At 40.8% G+C, this 15,153-nt stretch overlaps 1 protein-coding gene across 7 annotated transcripts in view; it reads right to left on the bottom strand.

Moving 5' to 3' along the window:
- MCF2L2 (MCF.2 cell line derived transforming sequence-like 2) overlaps positions 1-15,153 on the bottom strand; it is a 237,329-nt gene that overhangs the window by 149,880 nt on the left and 72,296 nt on the right. For all 7 annotated transcript variants that reach the window (XR_010943598.1, XR_010943599.1, XM_067738173.1 and 4 more), the window contains 2 exons: positions 12,845-12,961; positions 9,971-10,120 (listed from right to left, as the gene is read on the bottom strand). Coding sequence is in view for 5 of the 7 variants with exons in the window: in XM_067738173.1 (XP_067594274.1) it covers positions 9,971-10,120; positions 12,845-12,961 (267 nt within the window). In the remaining 2 variants the exon portion in view is untranslated. The remainder of the gene's footprint in view (positions 1-9,970; positions 10,121-12,844; positions 12,962-15,153) is intronic.

Raw genomic sequence — 15,153 nt, forward strand, 5'->3', positions numbered from 1 at the left:
CCCATCCCACTCCAGTATTCACCCCTTTGAAGGCTTCCATTACCTATACCCAGCCTCAAAATTGTCCCAAGATCTGGCTGATGATAGATTTGACTCCTCTGATCAAAATTCTTTGGACAGCCCCTGTGGCTCTGTCCTCTCCAGGTAATGCCCCAAGTCGGCCACTTGACTGGTATTCCTGCCTGGTAACTGGACATATCCCTTCTTCTCCACTCTCAGGTATCAGCCCTCATTTCTTATCTCATCAGTGCTCATTAAATATTTGTAGGTTGGATGAATTAAAAATGGTCTAAAGGAAATTACATTGCAGATGGATAAAGATAAATAAGATATGGTGGGGGAGAAAAAAACACTCATTAGTAAGTGCTCTTAGCTTTTCCCTCCTCCTTCTCCCCATGAAAAAGGGTCTTGGCTTTTCTACTCAGTTTCTTAACTGCTTCTAAGCTTCCGGCATTCCAGCAGTATTGTGGCATTAGCCATTATCTTATTTATATATATTTATACACACACTCACACACATACAGGATGTGCGATACAGAATCGGGAGGAAAGATGGAGGGACCAAACAAGAAGAAGCATATTGCTAGGGCAAGAAGGAGACATTGGAAGGGGAAACTTGTAAGAGGGATACAGCCAAAAAGCTGCAGAATGTGAGGAAAGTATATGAGAGTGAAAAGATGAATCTTAGTAAGTGATGTCATACACTGTGTATTTCCTTTACATGGTTAAAAATACAAGGAAAGGGACTTCCCTGGTGGTCCAGTGGTTAAGACTCCATGCTCCCAATGCAGGGGGCACAGGTTCGATCCCTGGCTGGGGAACTAAGATACTGCATGCTGCACAGCATGGCCAAAAATAAATTTTAAAAAATACATGGAAAAATTGTAACCTGGTTACACTTTGGGACCAGACCACATGGTCAGCTTCAGTAGGGTTACCAAAATCTGCCATAAACACGGAGGGAAAGAATAACTATGGTACTTGGACAGCATAAAGGTAAGTTGCCTAACCCCAAAATGGAGTTTGTGAAATGCTGAAACAGTCCTGAGGCCAACTGTGGTCCAGGTGTTAACCCTTTAGTGGGTTAAAGGGTTGCCAGAATCATGAGAAGGTCTTGTGGGTCCTACGAAATGGGCCAGGGAGGTAGAATGAAGCTCTCAAGGGATATAAGTCTTTAATTCTTTTAACAACTGGTAGGGCTGTCCGAGTATGTACTCAACATTATGGTTCCATCATTATGGAAACAAGCAGTTGGTCAGAAGAAGACCTACTTAGCAAGGCACTGGGGACTACTTCAGTGTCAAAAGAATTTAAATTTTCTGGGAGGAATTCTTTTCTGTGACAAGGGTAAGCATGAATGTAGACACATATTCATTCATTTAAAATGTATTTACTATAAAGAACTATTTTTACATGCCAGGCCCTGTGCTCGGTTGTGTCATGGGCTGGGTGTGGAGGTAAGGTGGGAAGTAAAACAATCAGTGAGAGCCTAGGGAATACATGAATGCTTTATACTCCTTATTCCACTTTTAATACTTACCCGCTATCTGCCATTAAAAGTTAGCTCTACTATCTTGTGTTGTCTATAATGTTGACTAATGAATTCCAGAATCTGGCCTTTAAAATGTAAATTTCACAATTTAGAGAAAAAAGTCCTTGAAAGAGATGTGACATCCCCTTTCCTCAGTAATCAGAGATTCCTCAGAGATCTCCCTGTGATATAAAACTAGATCAAAACACTGATTATTAGGGTATTAACATCAAAATACCCTATGGTATTTTGTATCTATTGAAATACCTATTGGTATTCATAAGAATTCCAATTCTGTCTTCCTGTGCAAAAACGAGACCTCTCTGCCTACCTCTTTCTAACTTATGTAGAGTTACTGCAAGTAGAGTTTGAACAAAGGGTTTTTAAAAACTCTTAAAACTATAAAATTATTGCTAGGGCCTATGAAAATACCTTGTAATTTTTTTTAAAAGCAAAATTTTTTTTAAAAAATAATTTTTTTAAAAAAAGCTTTTTTTTTGGGGGGGGGGAGTTTGTGCTGAGTCTGTCATGTTGGGCCTGTTATACTCATTTATATGACCGTTGGGTCCCTATTGGCATTTGCACTTACTGCCCATGCTTGAAACTCCCCAGTGTCCCTGTCTTGGTCACGAACCCTAATTCTGTTGACCGAGAAAGTTCTTTGTGGTAGCTTTCTAGCAGGCCTCTCCCCCAGTGTCCCCACCCTCCAGCCCCTATGTCCTAGTGCTTTTTCTACAATGCAGAACTCCTTGTTGTGCAGACCTGATTGCTCCTCGTTGCTCCAGGATCCGTTCGATCCAGTTCCCAGGAGAGCGTGTCTGCAGGGCCCTCTGCGGTCTGCAGTCCTGCCCCCAACAAGGCACCCAGCACCCCAGGTGCTGCAGAGAACTTGCTGGGGTCCCCCGTGCCTTGGCAGAGACAGCTCTCTGCCAGATGCCCTTCCTTCGTCTCCCCGTGTCCTGACCCCTCCTTCCTCTGAAACCTTCAACCTTCCCTCCGGCAGAGTTACTTGCTCAGCTCTGTGCTTCCACAGCGCTTGCCCTGTGGAATTTGAATTCCCTCCACAGCCGTCTTGCTAGGTTGGGAGCAGCTGATTCCCCTTCATCTTTTTCTTCCTTCCCTCAGCCCCACAGCAGGGACACTCTTGGGCACCGTGCAAATTTAATCTTCAATTTCTAGTTGTTATGACATTGCTGCTGTCAGGATACCACCTACATTCACAGTAGGATGGGTAAATGTGTGGGGGACGACTGTAAATACAGATTCTTTGTAAATCCAGGTTCTTAATTCTTCCCCCTTTTAATATTTTTTCCCCTTAAATCACGTGTCCTTTTTGCTGCTCCAGCTCTATAATTGGACTGTCACCTGGGGAGCCTGAGGCAGCAGAATATCAAAGAGGGTAGACACTAAATTTTTAATGTAAATGTCAAACAGGATACCTACTACCTGTGCAAAGGGAGGCCCAGATTCAGGCACAAAGCCTATTACCAGATACTTGGTTTCCCTGCTTGCGTCTCTTCTGTCTGCTGATGTGCACTTGACTCCTATTAACTTTAACAGGAATTATGTGTGTTCCCTGAGGGGCGAGCATTGCTTTTTTTTTTTTTACATCTTTATTGGAGTATAATTGCTTTACAATGGTGTGTTAGTTTCTGCTTTATAACAAAGTGAATCAGTTATACATATACATATGTTCCCATATCTCTTCCCTCTTGCGTCTCCCTCCCTCCCACCCTCCCTATCCCACCCCTCCAGGCAGTCACAAAGCACCGAGCTGACCTCCCGGTGCTATGCGGCTGCTTCCCACTAGCTATCTACCTTATGTTTGGTAGTGTATACATGTCTATGCCTCTCTCTCACTTTGTCACAGCTTACCCTTCCCTCTCCCCATATCCTCAAGTCCATTCTCTAGTAGGTCTGTGTCTTTATTCCTGTGTTACCCCTAGGTTCTTCATGACATTTTTTTCCCCTTAAATTCCATATATATGTGTTAGTATACGGTATTTGTCTCTCTCTTTCTGACTTACTTCACTCTGTAGGACAGACTCTAGGTCTATCCACCTCATTACAAATAGCTCAATTTCGTTTCTTTTTATGGCTGAGTAATATTCCATTGTATATATGTGCCACATCTTCTTTATCCATTCATCCGATGATGGACACTTAGGTTGTTTCCATCTCTGGGCTATTGTAAATAGAGCTGCAATGAACATTGTGGTACATGACTCTTTTGGAATTATGGTTTTCTCAGGGTATATGCCCAGTAGTGGGATTGCTGGGCCATATGGTAGTTCTATTTGTAGTTTTTTAAGGAACCTCCATACTGTTCTCCATAGTGGCTGTACCAATTCACATTCCCACCAGCAGTGCAAGAGTGTTCCCTTTTCTCCACACCCTCTCCAGCATTTATTGTTTCTAGATTTTTTGATGATGGCCATTCTGACTGGTGTGAGATGATATCTCATTGTAGTTTTGATTTGCATTTCTCTAATGATTAATGATGTTGAGCATTCTTTCATGTATTTGTTGGCAGTCTGTATATCTTCTTTGGAGAAATGTCTATTTAGGTCTTCTGCCCATTTTTGGATTGGGTTGTTTGTTTTTTTGTTATTGAGCTGCATGAGCTGCTTATAAATTTTGGAGATTCATCCTTTGTCAGTTGCTTCATTTGCAAATATTTTCTCCCATTCTGAGGGTTGTCTTTCGGTCTTGTTTATGGTTTCCTTTGCTGTGCAAAAGCTTTGAAGTTTCATTAGGTCCCATTTGTTTATTTTTGTTTTTATTTCCATTTCTCTAGGAAGTGGGTCAAAAAGGATCTTGCTGTGATTTATGTCATAGAGTGTTCTGCCTATGTTTTCCTCTAAGAGTTTCATAGTTTCTGGCCTTACATTTAGGTCTTTAATCCATTTTGAGTTTATTTTTGTGTATGGTGTTAGGGAGTGATCTAATCTCATACTTTTACATGTACCTGTCCAGTTTTCCCAGCACCACTTATTGAAGAGGCTGTCCTTTCTCCACTGTACATTCCTGCCTCCTTTATCAAAGATAAGGTGACCATATGTGCATGGGTTTATCTCTGGGCTTTCTATCCTGTTCCATTGATCTATCTTTCTGTTTTTGTGCCAGTACCATACTGTCTTGATTACTGTAGCTTTGTAGTATAGTCTGAAGTCAGGGAGCCTGATTCCTCCAGCTCCGTTTTTCATTCTCAAGATTGCTTTGGCTATTTGGGGTCTTTTGTGTTTCCATACAAATTGTAAACTTTTTTGTTCTAATTCTGTGAAGAATGCCTCTGGTAATTTGATAGGGATTACAATGAATCTGTAGATTGCTTTGGGTAGTATAGTCATTTTCACAATGTTGATTCTTCCAATCCAAGAACATGGTATATTTCTCCATCTGTTTATGTCATCTTTGATTTCTTTCATCAGCGTTTTATAGTTTTCTGAGTACAGGTCTTTTGCCTCCTTAGGTTAGCATATTCCTAGGTATTTATTCTTTTTGTTGCAATGGTAAATGGGAGTGCTCCCTTAATTTCTCTTTCTGATTTTTCATTGTTACTATATAGGAATGCCAGAGATTTCTGTGCATTAATTTTGTATCTTGCAACCTTACCAAATTTATTGATTAGTTCTAGTAGTTTTCTGGTGACATCTTTAGGATTTTCTATGTATAGTCTCATGTCACCTGCAAACGGTGACAGTTTTACTTCTTTTTTTCCAACTTGTATTCCTTTTATTTCTTTTTCTTCTGATTGCTGTGGCTAGGACTTCCAAAACTATGTTGAATAAGAGTGGCAAGAGTGGACATCCTTGTCTTGTTCCTGATCTTAGTGGAAATGCTTTCAGTTTTTCACCACTGAGAATGATGTTTGCTGTGGGTTTGTCATATATGGCCTTTCTTATGTTGAGGTAGCTTCCCTCTATGCCCATTTTCTGGAGAGTTTTTATCATAAATGGGTGTTGAATTTTGTCAGAAGCTTTTTCTGCATCTATTGAAATGATCATATGGTTTTTATTCCTTAATTTGTTAACATGGTGTATCACATTGATTGATTTGCATATACTGAAGAATCCTTGCATTCCTGGGATAAATCCCACTTGATCATGGTGTATGATCCTTTTAATGTGTTGTTGGATTCTGTTTGCTAGTATTTTGGTGACGATTTTTGCATCTATGTTCAACAGTGATATTGGTCTGTAATTTTCTTTTTTTGTGATATCTTTGTCTGGTTTTGGTATCAGGGTGATGCTGGCCCGTATAACAGATTTGGGAGTGTTCCTCCCTCTGCAATTTTTTGCAAGAGTTTGAGAAGGATAGGTGTTAGCTCTTCTCTTGAATGTTTGATAGAATTTGCCTGTGAAGCCACCTGGTCCTGGACTTTTGTTTGGTTGAAGATTTTTAATTACAGTTTCAATTTCATTACTTATGATGGGTTTGTTTATAGTTTCTAATTCTTCCTGGTTCAGTCTTGGAAAATTGTACCTTTCCAAGAATTTGTCCATTTCTTCAAGGTTGTCCATTTTATTGGCATATTGTTGTTTGTAGTAGTCTTTTATAATACTTTGTATTCCTGTTTTGTCAGTTATGATTTCTCCTTTTTCGTTTCTAATTTTATTGAGTTGTGTGTTCTCCCTTTTTTTCTCGATGAGTCTGGCTAAAGGTTTATCAATTTCATTTATGTTCTCAAAGAACCAACTTTTAGTTTTATTGATTTTTGCTATTGTTTTCTTTGCTTCTATTTCATTTATTTCTGCTCTGATTTTTACGATTTCTTTCCTTCTAAGGACTTTGGGTTTTCTTTGCTCTTGTTTCTCTAGTTGTTTTAAGTGTAGGATTAGGTTGTTTATTTGAGATTTTTCTTGTTTCTTGAGGTGAGATTTTATTGCTGTAAAATTCCCTCTTAGAACTGCTTTTGCTGAGTCCCATAGGTTTTGGGTCATCGTGTTTTCATTGTCATTTGTTTCTATGTATTTTTTAATTTCCTCTTTGACTTCTTCAGTGGTCTCTTGGTTATTCAGTAGTGCACTGTTTTGCCTCCATGTATTTGTGTTTTTTACAGTTTTTTTCCTGTAACTGATGTCTAATCTCATATCGTTGTGGTCAGAAAAGATGCTTGATACGGTTTCAATTTTCTTAAATTTTCTGAGGCTTGATTTGTTACCCAAGATGTGAGAATGTTCCATGTGCACTTGAGAAGAAAGTGTGTTCTGCCACTTTTGGGTGGAATGTCCTATAAATATCAATTAAGTCTATCTGATCTATTGTGTCATTTAAAGCTTGTGTTTCCTTATTTATTTCTGTTTGGATGATCTGTCCATTGGTGTAAGTGGGGTGTTAAAGTCTCCTACTATTATTGTGTTACTGTCAATTTCCCCTTTTTTGATGGTAAACATTTGCCTTATGTATTGAGGTGCTCTTATGTTGGGTGCATAAATATTTATAATTGTTATATCTTCTTCTTGGATTGATCCCTTGATCATTATGTCGTGTCCTTCCTTATCTCTTTTAACAGTCTTTTTTTTTAAAGTCTATTTTATCTGATACGAGTATTGCTACTCCAGCTTTCTTTTGATTTCCATTTGCATGGAGTATCTTTTTCCATCCCTTCACTTTCCGTCTGTATGTGTCCCTTGGTCTGAAGTGGGTCTCTACAAGAGACAGCATATATATGGGTCTTGCTTCTGTATCCATTCAGCCAGTGTGTGTCTTTTGGTTGGAGCATTTAATCCATTTACATTCAAGGTTATTATTGATATGTATGTTCCTATTACCGTTTTCTTAATTGTTTTGGGTTTGCTTTTGTGGGTTTTTTTCTTCTCTTGTGTTTCCTGCCTAAAGAAGTTCCTTCAGCATTTGTTGTAAAGTTGGTTTGGTGGTGCTGAATTCTCTTAGCTTTTGCTTGTCTGTAAAGCTTTTGATTTCTCCATCAAATCTGAATGGGATCCTTGCTGGGTAGAGTAATCTTGGTTATGGATTTTTCTATTTCATCACTTTAAGTATATCCTGACACTTCCTTCTGGCCTGCAGAGTTTCTGCTGAAAAATCAGCTGATAACCTTATGGGGATTCCTTTGTATGTTATTTTTTGCTTTTCCCTTGCTACTTTTAGTATTTTTTCTTTGAATTTAATTTTTGTTAGTTTGATTAATAGGTCTTGGTGTGTTTCTCCTAGGGTTTATCCTGTATGGGACTGGTTGAGTGCTGAGGCAACTATGTGCTTATGTGAACCTAAAATAAGGGCTCTCAAAGATAACCTAGAGAAAGGAAGTCAAGAAGTCAAACCAAGTCTCTTAATGCTGTGCTGTTCAGACAAAAACTCTCTGGGCTGGGAGGAAGCCTTAAATCATACACTGTAACTTGTATAGATATTTAAATAGATTTAAAAGTTCACTGTTCTGAGGATGAATCTTACACTATTTTTTCACTTGGAAAAGATGCTTTCCAAATGAAAAAAAAAATATTCAACTAGTTATAGAAACTTTGGTTTTAAAAGATAGGAAAATACTCAAATAAAAATAAAATTATGTAAAATAATCACAAAAACTAAGTTATTCATAAAAGTTTAAATAGTATTCCTTTTTTGTAATATAAACTCTTTCTCTCTCTAAAGCTTTTTTGGATGGGAAAAAGGAAAAATCTAAACCTAGTTTAATGATTTTGGAATTTTTGCTTCTAATTTATAAGATATGAAACACAGAAGTCAAACTTGACTTACACACATAGTGTTTTAATTCCAAGAACAGCTGGCCACCATGAACCAGAAAATGACCTTACTCCATCTTGGAGACTGGTTCTTTCCTTCCCTTTCCCTTTGTGGAACTCTTGGTCTATGTAGAGATGACAGAACATCCACTCATCTGCCTTCCCTGGGAACCCTCACTGCACATACAGCAGGATCTGACTGGCTGGTTTCATCCCTCAGATATGTGTCCTCATCTAAAATCCAATTTGTTTTCACCTTTTCCCCAGAGGCCTCCATGATTGGCCACATTGTCATCTTGATGTTTCTACTCTGCAACCTCTCCCAACCCTTCTTGGAATGAGGCACAGAACACCCTTGCTCATGAGCCCAGGCTGGAGCTCTGATGCTCAACATCACACCTATATACTAACTGACTGCTCTGTAGGCTCCTGTGGTCTGTGACCTGTGGGCGTGGATCACCAGCCCTTTTCTAGCAGTCTTCACAGAGGCACCCTCGACCCAGCCTTCCACACCCCATGCCGTCTCTTCCAAGAAACATGGGAGGTGAACTTGGCCCATTTGTTTGGCAAAGAAAATGGTCATGCTTCTCAGAGGCATTTCCTGGGAAAATTCCAGGATGCTTTCAGGCTTCTACAGTTTCAAACCAGATCTTTTGGTTACTCAGAGTAATTTTGAGAATACATTTTGAATTCTTTTTGGTAACCAAGACCCTTAAAGATAGAATTAAACAGTGCTCCCTGACACATGGAAGAATTAATTTGCCTCAACTACTAGACTCTGACTCCCCTAACTAAACTATGAGTTCCTTGAGTTTGCATTTTGTTTGTTGTTTTCTTGGCATGTGGTGGTGGGTCGTCAATACATGCTGAATAAATAAAAAATCAATCACCTAGCAAAGCAAAGTTTTTGCAAATTTTGGGTCACAGATAAAAGAGTTCAGCTCTTCTTAAGCTCAACACAGCAAGTATACATGCAATGCTACGATGTATCAACCTTCCAATCCTTGATTTGCTGCCCTGTTGAGTTCTGGTCTCCTGCTAAATAATAGACTTGGTCTGTTTCTGGAGACAGAAAGTGGCTGACACCCAGCCAGTAAGCCCTGAGAAGACTTCCCTTTACTGCATGGCCTAAAAGAATCTGCCAAGCTGCCTTCCCAGCAGGTTCTGACATGTTTTTATGAATCCTTCAGTAGATGCCTCTCCTTAAACCCAGTTCAGAGCACCTTTCATAGTTCTCTTTCTCATATTGGTCCCCAAATAAAAAGACACATCCCTGAGAGAGTGAAGCAATAAATCAGCTTACTAGTCTGGCCCAAAACTTCACAACAGCCTCAGGAAAGCTTATGCTTCAAAAGCCGACTCCCATCTCTCCCTCCCTTCCTCCCTGCAATTTCAGCCCATTGTATCTTGTTCTGTCCTGAGAAGATCATAGGAGTGTGGACCTTGAAGGGATGTTCACACACCTTGTCTCACCAGCACAAAGCTGGAATGAGTTCCCTTTTAAGGGGCTGCTTCTCACAACCTGCAAACATTTCACATGTACTACCCAGTCATTAAGAGATTTTCCTCTTTACACACTGCCTATCTAGAAGATTAAAGATGATTAGTGGCTGCCAAGTTACTGGAGAAGTGGAAAGAAGAGGGCCTAACTTTTAATTCTGCTCCCAGCACTCTCCAGGAAGCTGACCATCTGCCAGCACATAGGCTGGCCTCTGAGAGATTACTGACCACTCACCTGCAACTTGCCCTGCTGCCTTGTGTGGGACATGAGAAGGTCTTCAGAGGATGACATGCTTCTGGGCAGTTCTGTTGCGGCTAGGCAGGCCCCAAAAGTCTGGAGCATCTGAGCAGTGCTCTTCAACGCCAGAGCAAAGTTTTCAATGGCCTGGAAGTTCAGACAATCATAATAACAGTGTGGAGGGATTAACATTCACCAATATGCTCTCTCAATAGGACAGGAGAACTATTTCCTGAGTATATGAAATAGGCCATGCATTGTACTTTGTGCTATACATTTGTCTGTCATCTCAATAATCTAGAGTGGAAGGCATTTTATCTCCATTTTATAGAAGAGGGAACTGAAGCTCTAGCAGGTCAAGTAAATTGGCCAAGATCATATTACTAGGACAGTAAGGAAGGAAGGAAGGCAGGATTCAACCAATGGTTGTTCTATTTCTTCAGGAGTTTTCTGAGGATCAAAAGGAATGGCAAATTTGAAAGGATCTTGGGCACAGATGAGTACCTTACAAATGTAACAGTAAGAACTAAGAGAATCAGGTGTAAAGCCTGGAAATGTCATCCTAGAAATAGGGGAAAGCCAAAGGCTTCCTGTGGCGAGTCCAATTAACAAAATAACTTGATTTCATGTGTCTGATTAGTGATTATTAGTAATTGGTGATTATTAGTAATCACTAATTGGAAATTGTACAGAGGACCTGCCCCTAATAGAATGATTCAGAAAAGCTTGGCCTTAGTCTTGGCTCTGCCACTGCTTGACCATATGACCTTAGATAAATCACCTCTTTACTCTGTAAAGCCCGTGAACCACAACTACTGAAGCCTGCACGCCTAGAGCCCGTGCTCTGCAACAAGAGAAGCCCATGCACCGCAAGGAAGAGTAGCCCCAGTTCGCCGCAACTATCTCTGCCCACGCACAGCAACGAGGACCCAATGCAGCCAAAAATAATAAATAAATAAATAAATAAAATTTATAAACACAACCAAAAAGAAAACATAACACTCTAAAACAGGGTGAATTCTCCTACTTAATCAAATGTAGTTGAGGTGTTTGTTCATCAGTAAATTTTTTTAAAATAAATAAATTTATTTATTTACTTTTGGCTGCATTGGGTCTTCACTGCTGTGTGCATGTTTTCTCTAGTGCAGAGAGTGGGGGTACTCTTTGTTGCGGTGTGTGGGCTTCTCATTGAGGTGGCTTCTCTTGTTGCAGAGCACGGGCTCTAAGCACGCAGGCTTCGGTAGTTGTGGCGCACGGGCTTAGCTGCTCCACAGCATGTGGGATCTTCCCGGACCAGGGCTCAAACCCATGTCCCCTGCATTGGCAGGTGGATTCTTAACCACTGTGGCACCAGGGAAGTCCTCATCAGTAAATGTTGAACAACATGTTTCCAAAGTGAGTAGATAGAGAGGTGTGCTGACACTGCAAGGTGTTTTCAGGATGGTGAAAGCAGCTTCTGATTTTGCATAGAAAACCTAATCTTCTCAAGGGTATGGGGCTAGGAGAGCAGGGGAAGGGGAATGACAACTTTATATAGACAAACATTATTTGCTGAGTTTCAATCTCACTTTTTCCTTAATATTCCTGACCCTTCTAGTTTAGCATAATAACCATCACTACGAGTAAGTAGGAAAAAGTAAAATACTATATTTCAGATGCTTTCATAGACATTATATCACTTATTCTGCATATCAAACCTTCAGGTAGCTTTTGTTAGTCCAAGGTTTCCTACCATTGGCACTACTGATATGTTGGTCCAGATAATTCTTTATTGTGGGGGGCTCTCTAGTGCATTATAGATGTTTAGCAGGGGCTTCCCTGGTGGCACAGTGGTTGAGAGTCCGCCTGCCGATGCAGGGGACACGGGTTCGTGCCCCGGTCCGGGAAGATCCCACATGCTGCGGACGCGGCTGGGCCCGTGAGCCATGATGGCTGAGCCTGCGCGTCCGGAGCCTGTGCTCCGCAACGGAAGAGGCCACAACAGTGAGAAGCCCGCATACCGCAAAAAAAAAAAAAAAAAAAAAAACAAATAGAAACATATTAGGGCTTCCCTGGTGGCACAGTGGTTGAGAGTCCGCCTGCTAATGCAGGGCACACGGGTTCGTGCCCCGGTCCGGGAGGATCCCGCGTACTGCGGAGCGGCTGGGCCCGTGGGCCGTGGCCGCTGGGCCTGCGCATCCGGAGCCTGTGCTCCGCGACGGGAGAGGCCGCAGCGGTGAAAGGCCCACGTACCGCAAAAAAAAAAAAGATGTTTAGCAGCATCCTTGGCTCCTACCCAGGATATGCCAGTAACACCCCTCTCCCCAAGTTATGACTATAAAAAACATCTATCTGAAGACATCAATAAACGTCCTCTGCGGGAAAAATTGCCCCAAGCTGAGAACCACTGTGTTAGTTGCAGGGGAGAAAACAAACTCAGAGAGGTTTAGTAACTCCCCTGAGCTCAGATAAGAAGCAATGGTGGCAACATTTAAATGCAGCTTCTTCTGACTTGGTGGGTTTCAATCTGTCTGTACACTAGAATCATCTGGGAAGTTTTGTGACCCACTAATGCCTGAGACCCATCCTAGATCAAGTAAATTAAATTCTCTGAAGTATAGCAGGGTATTTTGCAAACTCCCCAGGTGCACCCTAAATCAAGTCCCCCAAAACCCCCATACCATAAAATGAGCCAAGACGAAGGTAATCAGCAAGAGAAGCCCTAGCTTTTATCCTTGCACCTTGTCTCTCCCCCAGCCTGTTGCTTAGAAAACCCAACCTTCCCGATGTTAGGCAGTCACGGGCAATGACTGCCCAACAGTTGATCTCTAGGTCTCCTGTCTCTAGAAAACCAGGAGGGACACTGAAAAGGGCACATAAATTGGTACTTACAGTTCGATGATTTATCCACTGACTGTGGTGATATTCCAAAGTTCCCCCTAAGTCCTCTGTCAGTTGGCTTTTGTCGATGTAGTGATGAAGGTCAGAAACGGAGTTTAACATAACGATCTAAAACAGAAAAAACCCAATATATTACTCACAGATAATTAAGTAGCTCATCTAGATTCTACTGTTATTTAATTTAAAAATTTGTTTTATTTTTTGGCTGCGCCATGCAGCATGCAGGATCTTAGTTCCCCCAGGGACCGAACCCATATCCCCTGTGCGAACAGGGGACATGGAAGCGAAGAGTCTCAACCACTGGGCCACCACAGAAGTCCCTACTGTTGTTTAAATAGTACTTCAACTTTGCCTAATCAGGCATTTATATCCAAAGATGGTTACTTCAACCAGTAAGTAACTCTTTCCATTTTCCCCCTTTGAGTGAGGAATAGCAGTGTTGAACAGCCTGCAACAAAACAGTGACTTGAATCAGTGAGCTCAGTTCTAAGCTGCCTAGAAGTCAGGTCTTGCTTTAGGTAAATTTTTGTCAAAAGTTCCCAGGCTAAAGTATACCCTTCAGCCACCAAAAGCAAACGCTGTACTGAGACCTAAAAATCTGCAATGAAAATTCAAATAAAAGGTGGGCTGGTGAATATCAAAATAAAATTAGGACACAAGGACCTATTGAGGAGTATGGACTGAGAAGATTCACTACACTGATGCCCCTTCTATGAGGGATGGTGATATACCCCCAACTTATCTCATGTGGAGAAAGTCTGGAGGTGATTGTGAGTGGGTTTTCATAAATTAACAAGCCTGCTGATGAACAAATGCCCAGACATCTAGAGGCGGATGACATACTCCAATCTGTCCCTTTCTACTCCACTGCAGTGGTCCTGCCCAGGGAGCAGTCCCAGCTCTCTGTAGCAGGGACAATATCATACCCCTACTCACTCTCATCTCTGAAACACACCCCCCTTGCAGCCTTTAACTGATGACTTTATATTTCTTCAGTCATTGATTATTTTGACCTGTGAGTATAATAAACTTCTTCCTGCAAAGCCTGCCCCTCATTTCTTCCTGTGGCAGCACTGACTTTACCATGTCATATCCAACATGTACATTCTTAGAACAGATTCTTGGTCAGAGGACATGAGAATATAGGCTTTTTTCTATTTATATAGTTTTAGTCAAGTGATAAATTTGGGATGAAAAGAATAGAAGTTAGACCCCCAAAGTCTTCAGGTAAAACAAAACTGACTGACTCATTCAACATATCTGTATTGAACTTCTAATAATGGCCAGGCTCTGAGGGATAAAAGTAAGCACAAAAAGCCCTGCGTTCAAGGAACTTAAGTTTAGTGGGATTTGATTCTACATATCACTATGTTAACCTTGTTAGGCTCCATGTTCCATGCCTTTCTCCTTCACTTATGGAAAGGAGTTTGGGAATTTTAAAATTTATTTTTATAACATAAGAGAAGGGGGAAAAACAAACAAACAAACAAACCTGAATCCATCTCTGTCTTTCCCTCCTAAAATTTTTTTTTTAATAAATGTATTTTATTTATTTTTGGCTGCATTGGGTCTTCGTTGCTGTGCGCGGGCTTTCTCTAGTTGTGGTGAGCGGGGGCTACTCTTTGCTGTGGTGCACAGGCTTCTCATTGCGGTGGCTTCTCTTGTTGCAGAGCATGGGCTCTAGGCACGAGGGCTTCACTAGTTGTGGCTCGCAGGCTCTAGAGTGCAGGCTCAGTAGTTATGGCACACGGGCTTAGTTGCTCCACGGCATGTGGGATATTCCTGGACCAGGGCTTTAACCCGTGTCCCCTGCATTGGCAGGTGGATTCTTAACCACTGTGCCACCAGGCAAGTCCCTTTACTCTTATTCTTGAAATTTTTCTATGAGTTGAAAATTATTTCCAACTCAACGAAAAATAAAACCAAAAATATATTAGAAACTTTTCTATATCACTATAGATTTATCTTATTTTTCTTCTGTTTTTCATTTCTCAATTGAGATATAATTTACATAAATAAAATGCACAGATTTTAAGGGTACAGTTCAATTCATTTTGACAAATGTATACACACATGTACACTTTTTAACCAAGATATAGAACATTTCCTCAGAAAGTTCTCCTAGGCCTCCTTCTGGTCTCCACTATCTCCACCCCCAACAGCAGCCACTGTTTTAATTGTCTATCACCATAGCTTAGTTTTGCCTCTTCTTGAACTTTATATAAAAAGAATCACAGAATATATAAACTTCAGGGTCTAGATTCTTTCTTTCAAGAGAATATTTCTGAGATAAATGCATG

This window comes from Pseudorca crassidens, chromosome 5 (assembly GCF_039906515.1).
Source record: "Pseudorca crassidens isolate mPseCra1 chromosome 5, mPseCra1.hap1, whole genome shotgun sequence".
In the NCBI taxonomy this organism is placed as follows: domain Eukaryota; kingdom Metazoa; phylum Chordata; class Mammalia; order Artiodactyla; family Delphinidae; genus Pseudorca; species Pseudorca crassidens.